The sequence below is a fragment of the Echiichthys vipera genome, assembly GCF_963691815.1.
Source record: "Echiichthys vipera genome assembly, contig: SCAFFOLD_46, whole genome shotgun sequence".
Classification (NCBI taxonomy): Eukaryota; Metazoa; Chordata; class Actinopteri; order Perciformes; family Trachinidae; genus Echiichthys; species Echiichthys vipera.
Window position 1 is genome coordinate 17,501 of NW_028154818.1, and position 9,959 is coordinate 27,459.

Genomic DNA, 9,959 nt, shown 5'->3' on the forward strand with positions numbered 1-9,959 from the left:
GGTTGCCAGGTTCAGGTTTGTTGGTTGCCAGGTTCAGGTTTGTTGGTTGCCAGGTTCAGGTTGGTTGGTTGCCAGGTTCAGGTTGGTTGCCAGGTTCAGGTTGGTTGGTTGCCAGGTTCAGGTTCAGGTTGGTTGCCAGGTTCAGGTTGGTTGCCAGGTTCAGGTTGGTTGCCAGGTTCAGGTTGGTTGCCAGGTTCAGGTTGGTTGGTTGCCAGGTTCAGGTTGGTTGGTTGCCAGGTTCAGGTTGGTTGGTTGCCAGGTTCAGGTTTGTTGGTTGCCAGGTTCAGGTTGGTTGCCAGGTTCAGGTTGGGTGGTTGCCTGGGTCCGTGGTTGCCTGGGTCTGTGGGTCCGTGGGTCCCTGGGTTCCTGGGTCTGTGGGTCCCTGGGTCTGTGGGTCTGTGGGTCCGTGGGTCCCTGGGTCTGTGGGTCCGTGGGTTCCTGGGTCCGTGGGTCCCTGGGTTCATGGGTCTGTGGGTTCCTGGGTCTGTGGGTCCCTGGGTCCCTGGGTCTGTGGGTCCCTGGGTCCCTGGGTCTGTGGGTCCCTGGGTCTGTGGGTCCCTGGGTCCCTGGGTCCCTGGGTCCCTGGGTCCCTGGGTCTGTGGGTCCCTGGGTCTGTGGGTCCCTGGGTCCGTGGGTCCGTGGGTCCCTGGGTCCCTGGGTCCTCCTCTGTTTAGCGATGGTTCTCACACTCAGACCAGCTCGTCCCACGGACAGAACACACCCACAAAAGCAAGGACCAGGACCAATCTGAGACTGGACCAGCACTAACCAAGTCCAGAACTACTTCCACCAACCACTGGACCAGGACCAGGACCAGGACCAGGACCAGGCTGGGGCTGGACCAGCACTGCCAGGTCCCCACCCACCTGCAGCCCCTCCCCACCACGACTACGCCTCCATATCCTGTCCATGAAAACCACAAACAGGATTGGTGACAGAGTGCCCCCCTGGAGGAGGAGACCCCCACCGGGAACCACTCCGCCTCACTGCCCAGGATCCGGACTCAGCTCTCTCTTTGGGGGTACAGAGACTGGACCCCCTCAGAAGTGACCCCCTCACCCCAGACTCCCCCAGCACCTCCCACAGTATCTCCAGGGACCCGGTCATGGGCCTTCTCCAGATCCACAAAGCACATGTAGACCGGATGGGCCCACTCCCAGACCCCCTCCAGGATCCTGGAGAGTGCAGAGCTGGTCCTGGTCCAGGTCCAGGACTGGATCCACCTGGTTCCTCTTCAGTCTGAGGTTCTACAGGACCAACCTCCTTTCCAGCACCTTGGAGTCGACTTCACCAGGGAGGCTGAGGAGTGTGATCCCCCTGGAACTGGCTCACACCCTCTGGTCCCCCTTTCTGAACAGGAACCACCACCCCGGTCTGACACTCCCTCGGCACTGTCCCAGACTTCCACCAGTGTGTCAGAGACGTGTGGACCAGGACCAGGACCAGGACCAGGACCAGGACGGCCCCTCCAGACCCAGAGCTTTCAGCATGTGTGGATGCAGCTCATGGATCCTGGGGCTTTGCCTCTGTGGACTTGTTTCCTTCCTCAGTGACTTCTGTCAGAGATGTTGACGATGATCCCCATCAGCCTCCAGCTCTGCCTCTACAAAAGAGGGCGTGTTGGGCCCATTCAGGACTTCCTCAGAGTCCTTCCACCGCCCCATGACCTCATCAGCTGAGGGCACCAGCGTCCCGTCCTTACTGTGAACAGCTTGGACGGTTCCCCGTGTCCCCCTCCTGAGGTGCTGAATGGTGGTCCAGAAGCACCTCGGTGCCCCCCAAAGTCCTTCTCCAGGACTTGTGTGAACTCCTCCCACACCCGCTGCTTTGCCTCTGACCCAGCAGAGGCTGCAGCCCTTCAGACCTGTGGGGACCTCAGAACCACCTCCGGAGTCTTCTGGGAGACCAGATCCTGAAGGCCTCCTTCTTCAGGGGGACCCCTGACCCCCGGGGTCCACCACGGTGGTCCAGGGTCCCCGCCCCTTGAGGCACCTGAGACCTTGAGGCCACAGCTCACCGCTGCAGCTTCAGCAGTGGAAGCTTTGAACATCGCCCGCTCCGGTTCGATGCCCCCGACCTCCACAGGGACGCCAGAAAAGCTCCTCCGGAGGTGTGAGGTGAAGGTCTCTGGGACAGGGGCCTCCTCCAGACGGTCCCAGTTCACCCGCACTACTGGTTTGGGTTTACCCGGTCTGTCCAGAACCTTCCCCGTCCTCTGACCCACTCATCCCCAGATGGTGATCAGCTGACAGCTCTGCCCCTCTCTTCACCCGAGTGTCCAAAACATCCGGCCTCAGATCAGATGAGACCATCACAGACTGGATCCTGGACCTTTGGCCTAGTGTGCTCTGGGACCAGGTCCACTTCTGAGCCTCCTTCTGTTCCAACATGGTGTTTGTTAAAGAGGATCCAGGACCAGCACACAAGTCTAACACCAGACGCTGGGGTTTAGATCAGGGAGGCCGTTCCTCCCGCAGGCGTAAGGAGGCCACCCTCTGGTCCACCGGGGTGAGCTCCAACACCGCGGCGCTCAGCCGGGGGTTTGAGAGTCTCCCCACACCCGCCCGGCCCCTCACACCCTGGGCCCCTCCAGAGAAGACCAGGGTCCAGCCCCTATCCAGGAGCACGGGTCCAGATCCAGACTGTGTGTGGAGGTGAGCCCCCCCAGATCTAACTGGGAGCTCCACCTCCCTCACAAGCTCCGGCTCCTTCCCGTCTCTGTGTGTGTGTGTGTGTGTGTCTCTCTCTCCCTCTCTCTGTGTGTGTGTGTGTGTTGACTCAGCTCCTCTCGGTTCTTGTGTCGTGGACAGTAGTAGTAGCAGTAGTAGTCGTAGCAGCAGTAGTTGTTGTAGTCGTCGTAGCAGCAGCAGCAGCAGCTCCTCTCGTGTGTTGGTTGTTGTGTGTTCAGTGTGTGTGTGTGTTGACTCAGCTCCTCTCCTCTTGTGTCGTGGACAGTTGTAGTAGTAGTCGTAGCAGCAGTAGTCGTTGTAGTCGTCGTAGCAGCAGCAGCTGCAGCTCCTCTCGTGTGTTGGTTGTTGTGTGTTCAGTAGAAGCTTCGATGTCTCAGACGAAGGTAAGAACTGAACTCTGTTACAAACATTATTATTTTCATCTGTTCTGTGAGTTTCTATGTTTCTGTGATTATAGTGATTATTATGATTATAGTGATTATTGTGATTATTGTGATTATTGTTATTATTGTGATTATTATTATTATTGTGATTATTATGATTATTATGATTATTGTGATTATTATTATTATTATGATTATAATGATTATTATGATTATAGTGATTATTGTGATTATTGTGATTATTGTTATTATTGTGATTATTATTATTATTGTGATTATTATGATTATTATGATTATTGTGATTATTATTATTATTATGATTATAATGATTATTATGATTATTGTGATTATTATTATTATTATGATTATAGTGATTATTGTGAACTTTGCTCGGTGGTTTTGTTTAAATATGAAACTTTATTCTTGTTGAACTTTAGAGTCAAAACAACAACAACTGTGTTTCTGTGACATGATGAAAAAAGGACAATAACGAATGTTCATAAACAACAAATGCTACACTATAGCTAACTAGCATGTCTGCTAAATACTACACTATAGCTAACTAGCATGTCTGCTAAATACTACACTATAGCTAACTAGCATGTCTGCTAAATACTACACTATAGCTAACTAGCATGTCTGCTAAATACTACACTATAGCTAACTAGCATGTCTGCTAAATACTACACTATAGCTAACTAGCATGTCTGCTAAATACTACACTATAGCTAACGAGCATGTGTGCTAAATACTACACCATAGCTAACTAGCATGTCTGCTAAATACTACACTATAGCTAACTAGCATGTCTGCTAAATACTACACTATAGCTAACTAGCATGTCTGCTAAATACTACACTATAGCTAACTAGCATGTCTGCTAAATACTACACTATAGCTAACTAGCATGTGTGCTAAATACTACAGTATAGCTAACTAGCATGTCTGCTAAATACTACACTATAGCTAACTAGCATGTCTGCTAAATACTACACTATAGCTAACTAGCATGTGTGCTAAATACTACACTATAGCTAACTAGCATGTGTGCTAAATACTACACTATAGCTAACTAGCATGTCTGCTAAATGCTACCGTATTGCTAACAATGCTAACAAGACAAAAGCAGAATGTTGAACTTTATCGAATGTTCACGTCTGTTGTTCTGGACATTTATGCAAATTAGCCTAATTTGCATATTTAAAGACAACATGAAGGTTTTTTAATCGTCGAGGTTCAGTTCAACTCCGTCCTGACGGTTCTGACCCGGTCCATGAGCCGGTCCATGACCTGGTCCATGAGCCGGTCCATGACCTGGTTCATGAGCCGGTCCATGACCTGGTTCATGACCTGGTTCATGAGCCGGTCCATGACCTGGTTCATGAGCCGGTCCATGACCTGGTTCATGACCTGGTTCATGAGCCGGTCCATGAGCCGGTCCATGACCTGGTTCATGACCTGGTTCATGAGCCGGTCCATGACCTGGTTCATGACCTGGTTCATGAGCCGGTCCATGAGCCGGTCCATGACCTGGTTCATGAGCCGGTCCATGACCTGGTTCATGAGCCGGTCCATGACCTGGTTCATGACCTGGTCCATGAGCCGGTCCATGACCTGGTTCATGAGCCGGTCCATGACCTGGTTCATGAGCCGGTCCATGACCTGGTTCATGACCTGGTCCATGAGCCGGTCCATGACCTGGTTCATGACCTGGTTCATGAGCCGGTCCATGACCTGGTTCATGAGCCGGTCCATGACCTGGTTCATGACCTGGTTCATGAGCCGGTCCATGACCTGGTTCATGACCTGGTCCATGAGCCGGTCCATGACCTGGTCCATGAGCCGGTCCATGACCTGGTTCATGAGCCGGTCCATGACCTGGTTCATGAGCCGGTCCATGAGCCGGTCCATGAGCCGGTCCATGAGCCGGTCCATGAGCCGGTTCATGAGCCAGTGTTGTCGTCTGAACACCAGCAGCAGCAGGTTTATGTTGAACTGTGTGTGAGCAGCTGTGCGGCCGCCGCCCTGAGCACACGGCGCGGTGGCCTGAGCGGAGGGTGCGGCGCCCTGAGCACACGGCGCGGTGGCCTGAGCGGAGGGTGCGGCGCCCTGAGGTCATGGCGCGGTGGCCTGAGCGGAGGGTGTGGCGCCCTGAGCTCCTGCAGCTGTTTGACTCTTCCAACGGTGTTTCACGTCCCCGGGGCTCAACAAACAGCTGCTGAGGGCCCCGTCCTGCCCGGGGGCCACATTCCTCCCTCATCACCTCAGTGTTTACACGGCAACGGGGGGGGGGGGGGGTTCAGACGCTGCTGCTGTTACTGTTACTGCTAACACTATAAACATGCTAACACTATAAACATGCTAACACTATAAACATGCTAACACTATAAACATGCTAACACTATAAACATGCTAACACTATAAACCTGCTAATACTATAAACATGCTAATACTATAAACATGCTAAGGCTATAAACATGCCAACGCTCTAAATATGCTAACACTATAAACCTGCTAATACTATAAACATGCTAATACTATAAACATGCTAAGGCTATAAACATGCTAACACTATAAACCTGCTAACACTATAAACATGCTAACACTATAAACATGCTAACACTATAAACCTGCTAATACTATAAACATGCTAAGGCTATAAACATGCTAACACTACAACATGCTAACACTATAAACATGCTAACACTATAAACCTGCTAATACTATAAACATGCTAAGGCTATAAACATGCTAACACTACAACATGCTAACACTATAAACATGCCAACGCTCTAAATATGCTAACACTATAAACATGCTAACACTACAACATGCCAACACTATAAACATGCTAAGGCTATAAACATGCTAACACTATAAACATGCTAAGGCTATAAACATGCTAACACTACAACATGCTAACACTATAAACATGCCAACACTATAAACATGCTAAGGCTATAAACATGCTAACACTATAAACATGCTAAGGCTATAACCTAGCTAATGTTATAAACATGCTAACGCTATAAACATGCTAACACTACAACATGCTAACACTATAAACATGCTAACACCATAATCCTGCTAAGGCTATAAACTAGCTAATACTATAAACATGCTAACACTATAAACATGCCAACACTCTAAATATGCTAACACTACAACATGCTAACGCTATAAACATGCTAACACTATAAACATGCTAACACTATAAACATGCCAACACCATAATCCTGCTAAGGCGATAAACTAGCTAATACTATAAACATGCTAACACTATAAACATGCCAACACTCTAAATATGCTAACACTACAACATGCTAACGCTATAAACATACTAACACTATAAACATGCTAATGCTATAAACAGGCTAACACTATAAACATGCTAACACTATAAACATGCTAACACCCTGTGAACACGATGCTAACACGCTGCTAACACACTGCTAACACGCTGCTAACACACTGCTAACACGCTGCTAACACACTGCTAACACGCTGCTAACACGCTGCTAACACACACTCTGGTCTCAGTTCTCAGATCTGGAGCTGGCCATAGACGCTCTGGTCACAGAGTTCCATGAAGCTGCCGACGACCGGCCGACCATGAACCCGAGCCAGTTCCAGACCCTGGTCTCCAGCCAGCTGCCCGGGTTCTCCCAGGTCCACCACCACCACGCTTACTGTAGACCGCTAAAGGAGACCGTTAAGTTTACTCTCTAAAGGAGACGGTTAAGTTTAGTCACTAAAGGAGACGGTTAAGTTTAGACACTAAAGGAGACGGTTAAGTTTAGACACTAAAGGAGACGGTTAAGTTTAGTCTCTAAAGGAGACGGTTAAGTTTAGTCACTAAAGGAGACGGTTAAGTTTAGACCACTAAAGGAGACGGTTAAGTTTAGTCTCTAAAGGAGACGGTTAAGTTTAGTCACTAAAGGAGACGGTTAAGTTTAGACACTAAAGGAGACGGTTAAGTTTAGACACTAAAGGAGACGGTTAAGTTTAGTCTCTAAAGGAGACGGTTAAGTTTAGTCACTAAAGGAGACGGTTAAGTTTAGACACTAAAGGTGACGGTTAAGTTTAGTCTCTAAAGGAGACGGTTAAGTTTAGTCACTAAAGGAGACGGTTAAGTTTAGTCACTAAAGGAGACCGTTAAGTTTAGTCTCTAAAGGAGACGGTTAAGTTTAGACACTAAAGGTGACGGTTAAGTTTAGTCTCTAAAGGAGACGGTTAAGTTTAGTCTCTAAAGGAGACGGTTAAGTTTAGTCACTAAAGGAGACGGTTAAGTTTAGTCACTAAAGGAGACCGTTAAGTTTAGTCTCTAAAGGAGACGGTTAGGTTTAGTCACTAAAGGAGACGGTTAAGTTTAGACCACTAAAGGAGACGGTTAAGTTTAGACCACTAAAGGAGACCGTTAGGTGTAGACCACTAAAGGAGACGGTTAAGTGTAGACTAAAGGAGACGGTTAAGTGTAGACCACTAAAGGAGACGGTTAAGTGTAGACTAAAGGAGACGGTTAAGTGTAGACCACTAAAGGAGACGGTTAAGTGTAGACTAAAGGAGACGGTTAAGTGTAGACCACTAAAGGAGACGGTTAAGTGTAGACTAAAGGAGACGGTTAAGTGTAGACTAAAGGAGACGGTTAAGTGTAGACCACTAAAGGAGACGGTTAAGTGTAGACTAAAGGAGACGGTTAAGTGTTGACCACTAAAGGAGACGGTTAAGTGTAGACCACTAAAGGAGACGGTTAAGTGTAGACCACTAAAGGAGACGGTTAAGTGTAGACTAAAGGAGACGGTTAAGTGTAGACCACTAAAGGAGACGGTTAAGTTTAGACGCTAAAGGAGACGGTTAAGTGTAGACCACTAAAGGAGACGGTTAAGTGTAGACCACTAAAGGAGACGGTTAAGTGTAGACCACTAAAGGAGACATGACTGTCTCAGGAGTTTTATTGTGGTAACTGATTCATTGTGTCGCTGAGCTGACTCACTTCCTGTTTCCTGTTTTAGGCTGTGGACACTGAAGAGGGTCTGGGGCAGGTCCTGGACCTGATGGGGGTCCCGGGCGGCCACAGCATCTCCTTCCACAACTTCTGGACTCTGATCAACAAACAGGCCATCCAGCTGTTCCACTCCACACACAAGGAGAAGAACGCCACCTGTGGCTGCCTGCTGCAGTGACACCTGAGACACACCTGAGACTCACCTGAGACACACCTGAGACACACACCTGAGACACACCTGAGACACACACACCTGAGACACACCTGAGACTCACCTGAGACTCACCTGAGACTCACCTGAGACACACCTGAGACTCACCTGAGACACACCTGAGACTCACCTGAGACACACCTGAGACACACCTGAGACTCACCTGAGACACACCTGAGACTCACCTGAGACACACCTGAGACTCACCTGAGACACACCTGAGACTCACCTGAGACACCTGAGACTCACCTGAGACACACCTGAGACTCACACCTGAGACTCACCTGAGACTCACCTGAGACCCACCTGAGACACCTGAGACACACCTGAGACTCACCTGAGACACACCTGAGACACCTGAGACTCACCTGAGACACACCTGAGACTCACCTGAGACTCACCTGAGACACACCTGAAACACCTGAGACACACCTGAGACACACCTGAGACACACACCTGAGACTCACCTGAGACACACCTGAGACACACACCTGAGACTCACCTGAGACACACCTGAGACACACCTGAGACACACCTGAGACTCACCTGAAACACACCTGAGACACACACCTGAGACTCACCTGAGACACACCTGAGACACACCTGAGACACACCTGAGACTCACCTGAAACACACCTGAGACACACACCTGAGACTCACCTGAGACATACCTGAGACATCTGAGACACACCTGAAACACACCTGAGACACACACCTGAGACACACCTGAGACTCACCTGAGACACACCTGAGACTCACCTGAGACACACCTGAGACTCACCTGAAGCACACCTGAGACTCACCTGAGACACACCTGAGACACACACCTGAGACACACCTGAGACTCACCTGAGACTCACCTGAGACACACCTGAGACTCACCTGAGACACACACCTGAGACACACCTGAGACTCACCTGAGACTCACCTGAGACACACACCTGAGACACACCTGAGACTCACCTGAGACTCACCTGAGACACACACCTGAGACAGCAGACTTTGAACAGGTGTCTCCAGACTGTCACTTTCATTTTTTACTGATAAAATGTCGTTTTTGCACCAAATCTAATTTCATGAATAAAGTCGTTTCATCTTGAGTCTGAAAGTTTATTCATGTTCATGAACGTGTTTTTATTTCAACGATCAAAGAGAATCAGGAGCAAAACTGCTCTAGGCTCAGGGCTCCCAGCAGCCCCCTCTGCTCAGTGAGGACACTAACTGCAGAGTGAAGGGGCTCCCAGCAGCCCCCTCTGCTCAGTGAGGACACTAACTGCAGAGTGAAGGGGCTCCCAGCAGCCCCCTCTGCTCAGTGAGGACACTAACTGCAGAGTGAAGGGGCTCCCAGCAGCCCCCTCTGCTCAGTGAGGACACTAACTGCAGAGTGAAGGGGCTCCCAGCAGCCCCCTCTGCTCAGTGAGGACACTAACTGCAGAGTGAAGGGGCTCCCAGCAGCCCCCTCTGCTCAGTGAGGACACTAACTGCAGAGTGAAGGGGCTCCCAGCAGCACCCTCTGCTCAGTGAGGACACTAACTGCAGAGTGAAGGGGCTCCCAGCGGCCCCCTCTGCTCAGTGAGGACACTAACTGCAGAGTGAAGGGGCTCCCAGCAGCACCCTCTGCTCAGTGAGGACACTAACTGCAGAGTGAAGGGGCTCCCAGCAGCCCCCTC

General features: G+C 49.8%; 1 protein-coding gene across 2 annotated transcripts; it reads left to right on the top strand.

Annotated features, from left to right (window-relative positions):
• The first annotated feature begins 2,824 nt into the window (after positions 1 to 2,824).
• Positions 2,825 to 9,342, top strand: LOC310966347 (protein S100-A14-like). Of its 2 annotated transcripts, none has more exons than XM_083940926.1 (3): positions 2,825 to 3,073; positions 6,614 to 6,784; positions 8,086 to 9,342. In XM_083940926.1, exons 1-3 carry the CDS (start codon positions 3,059 to 3,061, stop codon positions 8,254 to 8,256), a joined length of 357 nt encoding a protein of 118 aa, XP_083797052.1. In that variant the 5' UTR covers positions 2,825 to 3,058; the 3' UTR covers positions 8,257 to 9,342. The 2 variants fall into 2 exon arrangements, with proteins under 2 accessions (XP_083797052.1, XP_083797053.1); XM_083940927.1 differs by having other exon boundaries at positions 6,614 to 6,742.
• The last annotated feature ends 617 nt before the right edge of the window (positions 9,343 to 9,959 follow it).